The following is a 15471-nucleotide window of genomic DNA, read 5'->3' as shown; positions in this document are numbered from 1 at the left end:
TATGCTCTGGGCCTGTTTTGCTGCCAATGGAACTGGTGCTTTAAATGGGACAATGAAAAAGGAGGATTACCTCCAAATTCTTCAGGACAACCTAAAATCATCAGCCCGGAGGTTGGGTCTTGGGCGCAGTTGGGTGTTCCAACTGACCCCAAACACACGCCAAAAGTGGTAAAGCAATGGCTAAATCAGGCTAGAATTAAGGTTTTAGAATGGCCTTCCCAAAGTCATAACCTAAATGTGTGGAAAATGCTGAAGAAACAAGTCCATGTCAGAAAACCAACAAATTTAGCTGAACTGCACCAATTTTGTCAAGAGGAGTGGTCAAAAATTCAACCAGAAGCTTGTGGATGGCTACCAAAAGCGCCTTATTGCAGTGAAACTTGCCAAGGGACATGTAAGCAAATATTAACATTGCTGTATGTATACTTTTGACCCAGCAGATTTGGTCACATTTTCAGTAGACTCATAATAAATTCATAAAAGAACCAAACTTCATTAATGATTTTTGTGACCAACAAGTATGTGCTCCAATCACTCGATCACAAAAAAATAAGAGTTGTAGAAATTATTGGAAACTCAAGACAGCCATGACATTATGTTCTTTACACGTATATGTAAACTTTTGACCCCGACTGTATATTTTGTACTCCTACTCGCTAAATATAGCGTCAAAGTCCTGAAAGTGCATCACGGATCATTTCATCTTATTCTCCGGCACACCATGCGTATGAGGTGTGTTGTGAAGCAGAGTTACGCCACACCGACACACACATGAATGAGTAAATCAATGCGAAGCACTGGATCATTCTTTTGAGACAGCAGGCGTTCTTCCTCGGCGCTGACTCAGGGGAAAAAGTGTTTGATAGGGCTAATAATGGAAAAAGCAGGTATCGATACTTTTGACAACCCTTATAGTACTGTATATCTTATATCTTAGAAATTAAACTTGGGTATACTTACGGTACCGTATTTTTCGGACTATAAGTCGCAGTATTTTTCATAGTTTGGCCGGGGGTGCGACTTATACTCAGGAGCGACTTATGTGTGAAATTATTAACACATTACCGTCAAATATCAAATAATATTATTTAGCTCATTCACGTAAGAGACTAGACATATAAGATTTCATGGGATTTAGCGATTAGGAGTGACAGATTGTTTGGTAAACGTATAGCATGTTCTATATGTTATAGTTATTTGAATGACTCTTACCATAATATGTTACGTTAACATACCAGGCACATTCTCAGTTGGTTATTTATGCCTCATCATACTTGCCAACCTTGAGACCTCCGATTTCGGGAGGTGTGGGGGGCTGGGGGGGGGCGTGGTTGGGGGCGTAGTTAAGAGGGGAGGAGTATATTTACAGCTAGAATTCAAGTCAAGTATTTCATATATATATATATATATATATATATATATATATATATATATATATATATATATATATATATACTGTATATAAGAAATACTTGACTTTCAGTGAATTCTAGCTATATATATATATATATATATATATATATATAAGACAAATACTTACATTTCAGTGTTCATTTATTTACACATCACACACACATCACACTCATCTACTCATTGTTGAGTTAAGGGTTGAATTGTCCATCCTTGTTCTATTCTCTGTCACTATTTTTTTAACCATGCTGAACACCCTCTCTTATGATGCATTCTGCTTCGTCTCCTTGTTGTGTACGCAGTTGTGCATTCTCTAAAAGCCCTAGATGTTATTGTCACATATGCATGTACAGTAGATGGCAATATTGTCCTGTTTAAGAGTGTCACAACATTGCTGTTTACGGCAGACGAACTGCTTTACGGTAGACGAAAACGTGACTGCTGTTGTTGTGTGTTGTTGCCGCGCTGGGAGGACGTTAATGAAACTGCCTAACAATAAACCCACATAAGAAACCAAGAACTCGCCCTCAATCATTCTACAGTTATAAGGTGATTGGGCAGGCACGCTGTTTATATTGTGGGAAAGCGGACGTGAAAACAGGCTGTCGACAGTCACTCAGGTCCGCATGGAGCTGGAGGGGGCGTGGCCTCCAGCTACGCCTGAATTTCGAGAGATTTTCGGGAGAAAATTTGTCCCAGGAGGTTTTCGAGAGAGGCGCTGAATTTCGGGAGTCTCCCGGAAAATCCGGGAGGGTTGGCAAGTATGTGCCTCATATAACGTACACTTATTCAGCCTGTTGTTCACTATTCTTTATTTATTTTAAATTGCCTTTCAAATGTCTATTCTTTGTGTTGGCTTTTATCAAATAAATTTCCCCCCATAAATGCGACTTATACTCCAGTGCGACTTATATGTTTTTTTCCTTCTTTATTATGCATTTTCGGCCGGTGCGACTTATACTCCGGAGCGCCTTATACTCCGAAAAATACGGTAGTCTGTGTGCAGCCTGTATAGTACTACCCACTAAAATACAGCTGTTAGTTTTTATTTAGCTGTTAGTTTAAAAAAAAAAAAAAGCTGCCAATACAAGTGAGTACTGGTCAAGCTCGTGGTGGTCTGGGGACTGCATGGGTGACACACTCGTGTGCTTCCCGTCTCACCAGGACCAGTTTGTTGAGAGCGAGGCAGCCATGCAGGCGCAGAATGACGAGATACTGGCCCTGGTGATGGAGCAGTACAACAACATGTCCGTCAACTTGGAGGAGGAAAAGAAGTCCAAGCTGGAGCAGCTCTACGACCAGATCGTCTCCTTCCAGGAGAGCATCGACTCCGCCAAGGCCACCCTGGAGACCACGGCCAGAGAGGCGGAGACGGACGCTCGGGTGGGTTCAGCGCTATGGTTTTTGCTATTATATTTGCTTTATGTGAGATTTCTGATGAATCTGTATTGTCCCTTTAGCCCCCTGAGGACATCCATGCAAGGTAATGCCTATAATATATCTTTCATAATAATACTAGTAGAATGCACCTGTCACCAAGGTAACCAAAGTAATCCTACAAATAAGAAGAGAGTACATCTGTTGTTGTGTGGTCAGGCTGAAGGAAGCACTGGAGTCAACCATGTCACTGGATCTGGGCTCTAAGGGATTGCTGATGTTCCAGGATTACGCCAAAGGCAATCATTCACAGCTCGCCCAACGCAAAGAAATTCCAGGTGTGACAGTATGCACAACTTGTGTGTGCCAGAACTAAAATGGCTCCCGATGTGTACCACCACAGTGCCTCAAAGGCCCAAACTGGAGCCCCAGGAGCCAGGATCCGCCACCAACACCAGTGTGACCGTGTACTGGGGTGTCAACCCAGGTGACATTATTGACTGCTTCCAAGTCTACTGCATGGAGGAACCACAGGGAGGTTGGTATCAGAACATTTATAATGGATAAGAAAGTCTCAAAAAAACTGGTTGTGTTAGAGTTGGGGTTTTAGCCGTTTACACATGGAAGCCAAATAACTTCTCCTCAAACAAGGAAGAGCTTTTCTTCCTGTCACTCACTCACACACACACCAGTGACCGAGAAAGATGTAGCTATGACAGAGGATGAGTTACAATGATCATTTTAAGAGTCGGCAAACAACTGTCAAACATCTTAAATATTATCATCTAATGCATTTTTATTGCAGTCGACTACCAGTTGTGTTCACTGATATTGACAACAATATTTAAAGATTATTCAGGGTTGTCTGGATCAATGCAGTATTTTAACTGTTCTCCATTGTTGTTTACTTATCAATAATATGTTTGCACCGACTGGACACAATGTTCATACACAGTTTAATCAGTCAATATATTAAAAAATGTGGATATTAATGCGAAGCTATTGTTTTGGGTCCCTTATTTAGCAACACAAGGGGCCAAGTATTAGAAACTGCTCTCATTGACATAATTTAAAATTGGGATAAAGGCACTCTTCTACAGCTAGCACCTATTTTCTAGTGCTTTTTTCCACATAAGATTATTTTATTTTAATAGTCAACTTGTCAGCAATTATGTTTTCGATTAGTTGACGAGTCTAGCGATTATTGCTTATTACAGCCCCTCTTGGCTCTTAACGTATGAGGTATACATGTACACGCTGAGATGGCCAAAAAACACATTTTTAAATACTGATCTAAAAAAAAAGTCTTGTTTTTTTATTCTTTTAAATTATAATAAGTTTGAAAAATTAATTAGTCATTTTGGGTTCTAAAAATGTCTTATTCACATCCGAATCGCCATTTTTTAAAATTCTGAATCTGCAACGACTCCTAATTTTCAAAAATCATTTCAAAAAATTATATCATTAAAACATAATAAATAAAAATTTTATATATACCTGTATATAAAAAAAAATTCAAATGTAATTCACATACTGTATATCTATATATATATAGATATACAGTATATATATATATATATATGTGTGTGTATACATATATATATATGTGTATGTATATATATATATATATATATGAGCGAATGGCTCATTAAATCAGTTACCGGTATATATATATATATATATATATATATATATATATATATATATATATATATATATATATATATATATGTATGTATACACATATATACAGTACAGGCCAAAAGTTTGAACACACCTTCTCATTCAATGGGTTTTCTTTATTTTCATGACTATTTACATTGTAGATTGTCACTGAAGGCATCAAAACTATGAATGAACACAAGTGGAATTATGTACTTAACAAAAAAAGGTGAAATAACTGAAAACATGTTTTATATTCGAGTTTCTTCAAAATAGCCACTCTTTGCTCTGATTACTGCTTTGCACACTCTTGGCATTCTCTCGATGAGCTTCAAGAGGTAGTCACCTGAAATGGTTTTCACTGCACAGGTGTGCCTTATCAGGGTTAATTAGTGGAATTTGTTGCTTTATCAATGGGGTTGGGACCATCAGTTGTGTTGCGAATGAGAAGGTGTGTCCAAACTTTTGGCCTGAACTGTATATACAGACATATATATATATATATATATATATATATATATATATATATATATATATACACATACATACATACACAAACACACATATATATAAATTTTTGTATATACAGTATATATAAATTTATTTTATATATTTTTGAAAATGTACTTTAATAGGTTATATATATATATATATATATATATATATATATATATATATATATATATATATATACATACACTCACATTTTTTAAAATATTTTTTTGATCCCTTTTTGAAAATTCTGAATCGATTCAGAATAATAGGAATTGCAATTCAGAGGTGAAAATACTTACTTGTTCAGCACCCAAAATTGATTTAACTATTTTCTAAAACCTATTACCGGTATAACAAATTCAGTTGTCACAAAATAAAATTACTGTGAAACAAAAGGTTTTACTTTATTACACAAAGTACATATATATAAGTATACATTATTCATCATACAGTACTTAAAGTGCAATGTCTTGTAAACACAACATTCTGTGAAAAAGGTATTGTTATCCATTACTGTTATTTAGGGTTATTTAGCTGTAATAAGTCACTCTTGCAAAAGAGATTTTAATCTGAATGAGTTTTTACCTGGTTAAATAAAGGAAATTCAAATGAAAAAAATGAAATGTACCTAAAAGAATAAAAGTGTAAACATGAACAACCCTATAAATTAAAATGTCATTTAAAAGACTTGTCAACAATATGTCGATTATGTTGACCAACAGTTGCAGCCCTAGTGTATATACAGTACTCCATAATCATAAACAACACATCATGTTTGCTTATGACCAAGCCTTCATTTGAAGTGTAGCTGTGTTGACCACAGCTGTGTCAGAGGAGTACCGTGTGACGGTGAAGGAGAGTTACTGCGTCCTGGAGGAGCTGGAGCCTGATAAGTCCTACAAAGTGTGGGTGATGGCTGTCAACTACACGGGCTGCTCTCTGCCCAGCGAGAGGCTGCTCTTCAGCACAGGTCAGTGCACACACAATACACAATAATCACGCTGCTTGATCCAGCTTGAAAGCACGCATTGAATACCAGGATCGCTTTTCAGCTCCATCGGTGCCGGCAATTGATAGCGAGCGTTGCACCATCATGTGGGACTGGGCCAAGCTGAGATGGAGTCCAGCTAAGCAGAGTGCAGGACTGACTTATACCTTGGAGTACTGCCGCCAGTACCAGATGGAAGGAGACGGGCTAAGGTGGGCCTCATTAGCTTGCGTTATTTACCAAAGACATCAGTCATTTGCACAGTAACCCTATGCTTTTTCCCTGTCTTTGCATCTTCTAGATCCATCTCAGGCATTAAAGGCTGTAAACACCAAGTTATGCTGCAGCCCCATGAGAATTATTTGTTTTACATCAAGGCTGTGAATGAAGCTGGAGCCAGCGAACAGAGCGAGGCTGCTCTTATTTCTACCAAAGGTTTCCAAAAAATGTCACACACACAGCGCATATATTGATTTTGGATATCAGTCGGGTATCAGCAAAAAACACAAGTGCTGTCTAATCTAAAATCTCCGATACAAGTGTTTACTCGCCCAAAACTGGACAGTCAGTTCACATCTAAATGTCCTCCGATAATGACACATTTTAGTCAGGTCATTTACAAAAGGTAGGCTCGTGGTAGGCTCTAGGCTACCAACAGCTAAGCACACAATGGCACACAAGCGAGACATACATAATACGTATCCTTCATTGAAAAATATTGCAGTCTAAAACAGCACATTTGTCAATATAAACAAGTATCAAATTACCCTAGTAACAAACGTGTCCGCATCATTCAACTTACTGCATCATGAGCTTAACTTAATGAGTCGAATTAATTATTATTATAAATTATAAATCATTAATTAATTATCACCAAAAACAAATTACCACTTCACTTTTAATTAAAGACAGCATAAGTCCATTCTAGATAGTTAATAATAAAAAGGTTAGTGTGTTTTATACCTTTTCTGTTTGATCTGGCCTTTTCTAATATTCCACATATCAGAATAATTACTGCAAGTGTGATGATTCATGCTGATATCGTATCGAGTTACTATTGGTATCGGCCAATACTCAAGGCTTCGTATCGGATCGGAAGTGATACATTTTTTATAATGGTTGTATTTGTAATTTTTTCATATTTAGAGCTCTACTAACTCATGAGATGGTGTGCAGGTGTGCCTAATAAAGTGTCCTTGGGAGTGTATTTGACAGTCTGACTGTTTTCAGGAACGAGGTTTCGCCTGCTGAGAGCTTTAGCTCATCCTGCTCTGGAGCTGTCAGAGGACCACAGCACTGTCTGCTTCTCACAAGATGCATATAAACACATGCCAACTACAGAAAAACTGTGAGTTTGACACCCTTGAGCAAAATATTATTTTGAAACCCAACCCCAATTTTTTTTTTCACTTTTTCATGTATTTAAAAAAAAAAAAAGTTTTCATTTACTACCGGTACATTTTTTTTCTAAATTTGTACAAAAATTTTATTATTGGGAAAAAAACTGTTCAATACTTAGTTTTTTAGCAAAATAAAAAATGTACATATTTTCCTGACACATACACAGCTGGGAGTCCAATCCAGCACTAACACAGCGCACCACGGTAGACTTTGAAATTGACCATGATATTGTTATCAGTGGCAGAGCAGGAAGAAGCTAGGAATCAGTTTGAATCTGGTAATAGTCAATTAAATATAAATCAATCAATCAATCAATGTTTATTTATATAGCCCTAAATCTATAAAGAAAAAAAATGCCGTTAAAAAATCATAAAAAATGTCATAGGATTCCTTAATTGACATTTTACGTGTGCTTAATCATGCACATATGAATTAAATACATAGAGGACATAAATAAAGGATATTAAATGAGCTCATATATACCTACAAGTCCGAATAGCATGTTGGCATCAATTAGTTTGTATATTGTAGCCCGGAAGAGTTTGGGCTGCAAGGGATTCTGGTTATTTGTTCTGTTGTGTTTATGTTGTGTTACGGTGCGGATGTTCTCCCGAAATGTGTTTGTCATTCTTGTTTGGTGTGGGTTCACAGTGTGGCGCATATTTGTAACAGTGTTAAAGTTGTTTATATCGCCACCCTCAGTGTAACCTGTATGGCTGTTGACCAAGTATGCCTTGCAGTCCATGCTGAAGCCGCATACAACCTGTGACTGGGCCGGCTCGCAGTTACTATGGTGAAAAAGCGGACGCGACGACAGGTCGTAGAGGACGCTAAAGGCAGTGCCATCACGGCACGCCCTCAATATTGTTGTCCGGGTGACAATCGGAGGATGGTTGCCCCAGGTGATTTTCGGGTGGGGCACTGAAATTCGGGAGTCTCCCGGAAAAATCGGGAGGGTTGGCAAGTATGCAGCTGAGCCGCATCAGAGTGATGAAAGAGCCGCATGCGGCTCCGAAGCCGCGGGTTGCCGACCCCTGGTTTAACCAAATGAATGGCTCAGTTGCCCAGACAACAATGTGTTTATACAAGTTTAGATTAAGGTTTGCAATGTTAGCAGTTAAGCGAGCTAGCCATTAGCGCGCCAGCTTGCTTCTCCAGGAAATTAGTCTTATCAGCAATCTGTGAGTTGATGAAATCACAGTTTTACAATCATTTAAATTTAAAACATTAATTATAACCATCATGAATTTTACTGCTGTTTATCATTATTACGGTTAATCAATACATCCCTGTAGAGGTTGTCCTCTAGTGGGTTCTGCGGACCACCACACACTGCCACGAGAGCCCGGATTTCAGGGTACAACACTGTTTTATTATTTTATAAGTCGTGCTAGTCTTTTGCTTTACAGCAAATTGTCTTTTTCCTCAGTCCGTCTCTCTCTCTCTGGCTCCCACTCCAACTGCCGTGTCTCGTCCCGGCTGCTGCTAATAACGGCGACAGGTGTTTAAATAACAAGGCCCACCTGGGCCATCGACTCACCTGTCGCTGTCTTCGAGGCCTGTCCTTGCACACCCCGTTCCGCGGCAGGTCCGCAGGCCACGCCTCCCTCCACAGTCCCTTTATTTATTTATTTATTTGACAGAGACAGTACAATGAAACATTGCTACCCATAGGTAACAGATGCCAAAGTACATAAGACTTCTAGCCACAGGCTAATTTGCAACCCTCGTCCCTGGTTAGGCTTTTAAAGAAAAATTGAGAAAAGTGAAAAACTCGTACACAAATATTAAAACAAGTACAAAATAAAAGTACATTAAAAAAATAATTGGCCCATTTGTCCATTACTACACCCAGTTCTAGTGCTCACACTTCCGATTTTCCTTAAGCCACTTTTTCAGTCTTGTGGAGAAAAGTTTAATGTCTGACTGTGACTTTAACTCCAGTGGCAAAGAGTTCCACAGATGTGAGGCTTTCACTGAGAACGCAGACTGACCCAGAGTGGTGCGGCACCTTTTCACTCTACAGCTCCCACGTCTGCACACCTTCACTACTGTATCTTTGTATTTCTTTACACATCACATCAGGGGTTAATCCATTAAGACACTTAAAAATAGCTATTAAAAATGAGAAATGTATACAATTATCAAAACTCATCATGTTATATTTTCGAGTAATATGGCAGTGATGATGCTTTATTGGTTTTTGGTCAAATATCTTTAGTGTTTGTTTATATAATGACAACAGGGGCTTCACTACACATTTCGTGGCCTGTCCCCAGACCATGACACAATAAGACATATGGGATCAAATCAGTGCATGCATGTAAACTTGTGCAGATTGAACAGATAAACAAGGTCTAAAAAGCCTGAAACAGTTTATATTTATTTTTATGGTCTGAGTCGTTTCTATATTATAGCCATCAAATTTTAGCTTAGGGTCCAAAATTACACCCAAATATTTGAATTCCTTTACCTGCTCTATTTTATTTTAATTAATGTTGACCTATTCCCTAAGGAACAAATGTATTTAACTTTTTGAAGGTCTAATTTTAAACACATTTAAGTAAGATCCCACACTAGTTTCTTGAAAAGCTGGAATTAAGGCTGTTTAAAGGGGAACATTATCACAATTTCAGAAGGGTTAAAACCATTAAAAATCAGTTCCCAGTGGCTTATTTTATTTTTCTACGTTTTTTTCAAAATTTTACCCATCACGCAATATCCCTAAAAAAACTTCAAAGTGCCTGATTTTAACCATCGTTATATACACCGGTCCATTTTCCTGTGACGTCACACAGTGATGCCAACACAAACAAACATGGCGGATAGAACAGCAAGCTATAGCGACATTAGCTCGGATTCAGACTCGGATTTAAGCGGTTTAAGCGAGTCAACAGATTACACATGTATTGAAACGGATGGTTGTAGTGTGGAGGCAGGTAGCGAAAACGAAATTGAAGAAGAAACTGAAGCTATTGAGCCATATCGGTTTGAACCGTATGCAAGCGAAACCGACGAAAACGACACGACAGCCAGCGACACGGGAGAAAGCGAGGACGAATTCGGCGATCGCCTTCTAACCAACGATTGGTATGTGTTTGTTTGGCATTAAAGGAAACTAACAACTATGAACTAGGTTTACAGCATATGAAATACATTTGGCAACAACATGCACTTTGAGAGTGCAGACAGCCCAATTTTCATCAATTAATATATTCTGTAGACATACCCTCATCCGCTCTCTTTTCCTGAAAGCTGATCTGTCCAGTTTTGGAGTTGATGTCAGCAGGCCAGGGAAGCTAGGGTCGATATTCTTCTCTTGATCATCTTCGGTGGCATAAGGGACGGTGTGAGCCAAGACATCCAGGGGTTTAGCTCGCTCGTCTGCGGGAACAAACTGCCGCCATTGCTTGCCGTGCTACCGAGGTCCTTTGTCCCTGAATTGCTCACACACTCCGGCAGATTCAATGGGGGTCTGGCGGCAGATTTCTTTGACTTTATCGTTGGAAATGCATCTGCTTTGAGTGTCGCAGGATATCCACACATTCTTGCCATCTCTGTCATAGCATAGCTTTCGTCGGTAAAGTGTGCGGAACAAACGTCCAATTTCTTGCCACTTTCGCATCTTTGGGCCACTGGTGCAACTTGAATCCGTCCCTGTTCGTGTTGTTACACCCTCCGACAACACACCGACGAGGCATGATGTCTCCAAGGTACGGAAAACAGTCGAAAAAACGGAAAATAACAGAGCTGATTTGACTCGGTGTTTGAGAAAATGGCGGATTGCTTCCCGATGTGACGCCACGTTGTGACGTCATCGCTCCATGAGCGAATAATAGAAAGGCGTTTAATTCGCCAAAATTCACCCATTTAGAGTTCGGAAATCGGTTAAAAAAATATATGGTCTTTTTTCTGCAACATCAAGGTATATATTGACGCTTACATAGGTCTGGTGATAATGTTCCCCTTTAAATATGCTTTTAGTAAGCCCAACTAGGAAACCGCCATTTTGTTTGTATGTAGCTTCAATGCTAACATGCTATGTGTTTATCTAACCAAGTGTGTCTCCACTCAGTGTACTTTATCCACGTTGTATTTTACATCTACCCTGTAACTTCACACATATCCAACATAATAGACGTCATATATCACATACAACAAGGTAACATTAAGAAGACGACTCAAATGTGAGCGACACTAGCGTAGCGATGTGAGCTCCATTACATTACATTGCAACGTCATGCTAGCTGAAGAAAAGCAAAATAAATCAAATTTACAGCTCCCAGTATGTGTAGCGAAGCCTGCTTTTAGACAAAGCTGCTATCTAGCTAGCGGCTGGTCAGACCTGATCCCCTTGTACTCACCTGTACAAGCGTTTCCCTTTATTCCCTGTCCGTGTGTGCTCTTTTCCAGGCCGCCGTCCATCTTAGGCGAGCTGTTACCAGCGAGAGGGCGTCACTACTGGGAGACGACAGTGTCAGGATGTGCCGCTTACAGACTTGGAGTCGCCTACAGCCACACACATAGGAAGTTCCCCCTGGGGGAAGACAACCAGTCATGGTGTTTACATTGCATCCCGTCACCAACTGGGTAGGTAAAAGAAAAAAACTTTAAACATTTTTTTAGATCATGTTTTTTTTTTAAATCCTAAATGTGTTTTGAAATAGAAAAAAATGCACATTATTGTTTACACCAGTGGGGGTCAAATGGGACAAAATGTAATAAATAAATACATCTTTAGATAGTTACTTAAATGTGCCATTAAATAAAATTGTAACTAAATATATAAATGTGTGATTAAATTTCTCACAATTTAATAAATAATTTCAATATTTGTTATTATTTTACAATTGAATTTTTTGGGACCTGCTCATCCAGAGCATGTAGCAGCGATTCAGGCAAAGTGATGAGTAACCAATCAAGTGTTAGCCCCGCCCACTGACTTTGATGGCTGACTTTGACAGATAAAATACATTCCTGAAGTGCCGACACGCACAAGTTTATGAAATCCATCCATCCATCCATTTTCTACCGCTTGTCCCTTTCAGGGACGCGGGGGGTGCTGGAGCCTATCCCAGCTGCACACGGCATGAAATATGGCTGGTCAGACTTGATCCCCCTTGCCATCAGTGTGTGTGTGTGAGTGGGTGAATGTGGAAAATAGTGTCAAAGCGCTTTGAGTTCCTTAAAAAGGTAGAAAAGCGCTATACAAGTACGACCCATTTACCAAATGTAATTAAATCGTGAAATAATTACCGTATTTTTCGGACTATAAGTCGCAGTTTTTTTCATAGTGCGACTTATACTCAGGAGCGACTTATGTGTGAAAGTATTAACACATTACCGTAAAAAATATCAAATAATATTTTTTAGCTCATTCACGTAAGAGACTAGACGAATAAGATTTCATGGGATTTAGCGATTAGGAGTGACAGATTGTTTGGTAAACGTATAGCATGTTCTATATGTTATAGTTATTTGAATGACTCTTACCATAATATGTTACGTTAACATACCAGGCACGTTCTCAGTTGGTTATTTATGCCTCATATAACGTACACTTATTCGGCCTGTTGTTCACTATTCTTTATTTATTTTAAATTGCCTTTCAAATGTCTATTCTTGGTGTTGGGTTTTATCAAATAAATGTTCCCCAAAAATGCAACTTATACTCCAGTGTGACGTATATATGTTTTTTTCCTTCTTTATTATGCATTTTCGGCCGGTGCGACTTATAGTCCGAAAAATACGGTAATCAAATTGTGAAATAATTAAGTAATACAATAATTAAATCAATACAAGTAAATGTACTTTTACATGAATTAGATTGACACATTTATTAATTCAACTAAAATTTATTGACACATTTTAAGTAATTATTTGTAATATTTATGGATTTAATTTTGTCCCATTTCAGCCCCCATACACACCTGCTCTCAACTCAGCAGTATGCTAATAGTGGCTCATAATTAGCATAAGTAATGCCTCTTATTACCCAAATAAGGAAATGTCCATCCATTTCCTACCGCTTGTCATTTCTGGGGTCGTGGGCGTTGCTGGAGCCTATCCCAGCTGCATTCGGGCGGAAGGCGTGGTACACCCTGGACAAGTCACTACCTCATCACAGAAAAGGGGAACATGTTGAGTGTAAACGTCAAACACTTAGCTTATTTGTTTTAGACATGCTTAAGACTTAGACTTGGTACTTAACACATGGTAACTGTTAGCATGCTAACTTTTTTTTTTTAAACTAATTTTCCAGGCATACACCTTAGTCATATAAGTTGGTACTTAACAGATGGTAACTGTTAGCATGCTATTATTCTAACTTTTTTTTTTAGCTAATTTTACAGGCGCACACATCAGAGTCATATAACTTGGTACTTAACACATGGTAACTGTTAGCATGCTAACTTTTTTAGCTAATTTTACAGGCATGCACCTTAGTCATAAAACTTGGTACTTAGCACATCGTAACTGTTAGCATGCTAACTTTTTTTTTAAAAGCTAATTTTACAAGCATACACCTTAGTCATATAACATGGTACTTAACACATGGCAACTGTTAGCATGCTAACTTCAATCAATCAATGTTTATTTATATAGCCCTAAATCCCAAGTGTCTCAAAGGGCTGCACAAGCCACAACGACATCCTCGGTACAGAGCCCACATAAGGGCAAGGAAAAACTCACCCCAGTGGGACGTCGATGTGAATGACTATGAGAAACCTTGGAGAGGACCGCATATGTGGGTAATCCCCCCCCCCCCTCTAGGGGAGACCGAATGCAAAGGATGTCGAGTGCGTCTGACATAATATTGTGAGAGTCCAGTCCAACTTCTTTTTTTTAGTTAATTTTACAGGCGCACACCTCAGAGCCATAACTTGGTACTTAACACATGGTAACTGTTAGCATGCTTACCTTTTTTTTTTAGCTAATTTTATAAGCATACACCTTAGTCATATAACTTGGTACTTAACACATGGTAACTGTTAGCATGCTAACTTTTTTTTAGCTAATTTTACAAGCATACACCTCAGAGTCATATAACTTGGTACTTAACACACGGTAACTGTTAGCATTCTCTCTTTTTTACAAGCATACACCTCAGAGTCATATAACTTGGTACTTAACACACGGTAATTGTTAGCATTCTCTCTTTTTTACAAGCATACACCTTAGTCGTATTACTCGGTACTTAACACATGGTAACTGTTAGCATGCTAACTTTTTTTAGCTAATTTTACAAGCATACAGCTTAGTCATATAACTTGGTACTTAACACATGGTAACTGTTAGCATCCTCTATTTTTTAAAGCAAATTTTACAAGCATACTCCTCAGTCATATAACTTGGTACTTAACACATGGTAACTGTTAGCATGCTAACTTTTTTTTTAAACTAATTTTCCAAGCATACACCTTAGTCATATAAGTTGGTACTTAACAGATGGTAACTGTTAGCATGCTATTATTCTAACTTTTTTTTAAAGCTAATTTTACAGGCGCACACCTCAGTCATATACCTTGGTACTTAACACATGGTAACTGTTAGCATGCTAACTTTTTTAGCTAATTTTACAGGCATGCACCTTAGTCATAAAACTTGGTACTTAGCACATGGTAACTCTTAGCATGCTAACTTTTTTTTTTTTTTAAAGCTAATTTTACAAGTATACACCTTAGTCATAGAACATGGTACTTAACACACGGTAACTGTTAACATGTTAACCTTTTTTTTTTTAGCTAATTTTATAAGCATACACCTTAGTCATATAAGTCTGTACTTAACACATGGTAACTGTTAGCATGCTAACTTTTTTTTAGCTAATTTTACAGGCACACACCTCAGAGTCATATAACTTGGTACTTAACACACGGTAACTGTTAGCATGCTAACTTTTTTTTTAGCTAATTTTACAAGCATACACCTTAGTCATATAACTTGGTACTTAACACATGGTAACTGTTAGCATGCTAACTGTTTTTTAGCTAATTTTACAGGCGCACACCTCAGAGTCATAACTTGGTACTTAACACATGGTAACTGTTAGCATGCTAACTTTTTTTAGCTAATTTTACAGGCGCACACCTCAGAGTCATATAACTTGGTACTTAACACATGGTAACTGTTAGCAT

At 38.2% G+C, this 15471-nt stretch overlaps 1 protein-coding gene and 1 long non-coding RNA gene across 3 annotated transcripts in view; one reads left to right on the top strand and one right to left on the bottom strand.

Annotated features, from left to right (window-relative positions):
* Positions 1-15471, top strand: part of cmya5 (cardiomyopathy associated 5) — a 30637-nt gene that overhangs the window by 12994 nt on the left and 2172 nt on the right. The window contains exons 5-13 of the mRNA XM_061986488.1: positions 2575-2793; positions 2871-2893; positions 3007-3125; positions 3191-3325; positions 5768-5914; positions 5997-6144; positions 6234-6367; positions 7163-7280; positions 11747-11923. Coding sequence (XP_061842472.1) covers positions 2575-2793; positions 2871-2893; positions 3007-3125; positions 3191-3325; positions 5768-5914; positions 5997-6144; positions 6234-6367; positions 7163-7280; positions 11747-11923 — 1220 coding nt within the window. The remainder of the gene's footprint in view (positions 1-2574; positions 2794-2870; positions 2894-3006; positions 3126-3190; positions 3326-5767; positions 5915-5996; positions 6145-6233; positions 6368-7162; positions 7281-11746; positions 11924-15471) is intronic.
* The window catches only part of LOC133623313 (uncharacterized), a 7516-nt gene continuing 728 nt past the window's right edge, over positions 8684-15471 (bottom strand). Inside the window, exons 2-5 of one of the 2 annotated variants that reach the window (XR_009817874.2) lie at positions 13329-13446; positions 11698-11870; positions 8874-8951; positions 8684-8818 (exon numbers count right to left, since the gene is read on the bottom strand). This is a non-coding gene — a long non-coding RNA (uncharacterized lncRNA). The remainder of the gene's footprint in view (positions 8819-8873; positions 8952-11697; positions 11871-13328; positions 13447-15471) is intronic. The other variant, XR_009817873.1, reaches the window with a different exon arrangement.

This window comes from Nerophis lumbriciformis, linkage group LG12, assembly GCF_033978685.3.
Source record: "Nerophis lumbriciformis linkage group LG12, RoL_Nlum_v2.1, whole genome shotgun sequence".
Classification (NCBI taxonomy): Eukaryota; Metazoa; Chordata; class Actinopteri; order Syngnathiformes; family Syngnathidae; genus Nerophis; species Nerophis lumbriciformis.
The sequence above is the reverse complement of the archived record's forward strand: the minus strand, read 5'-3'. Positions and strand labels throughout refer to the sequence as shown.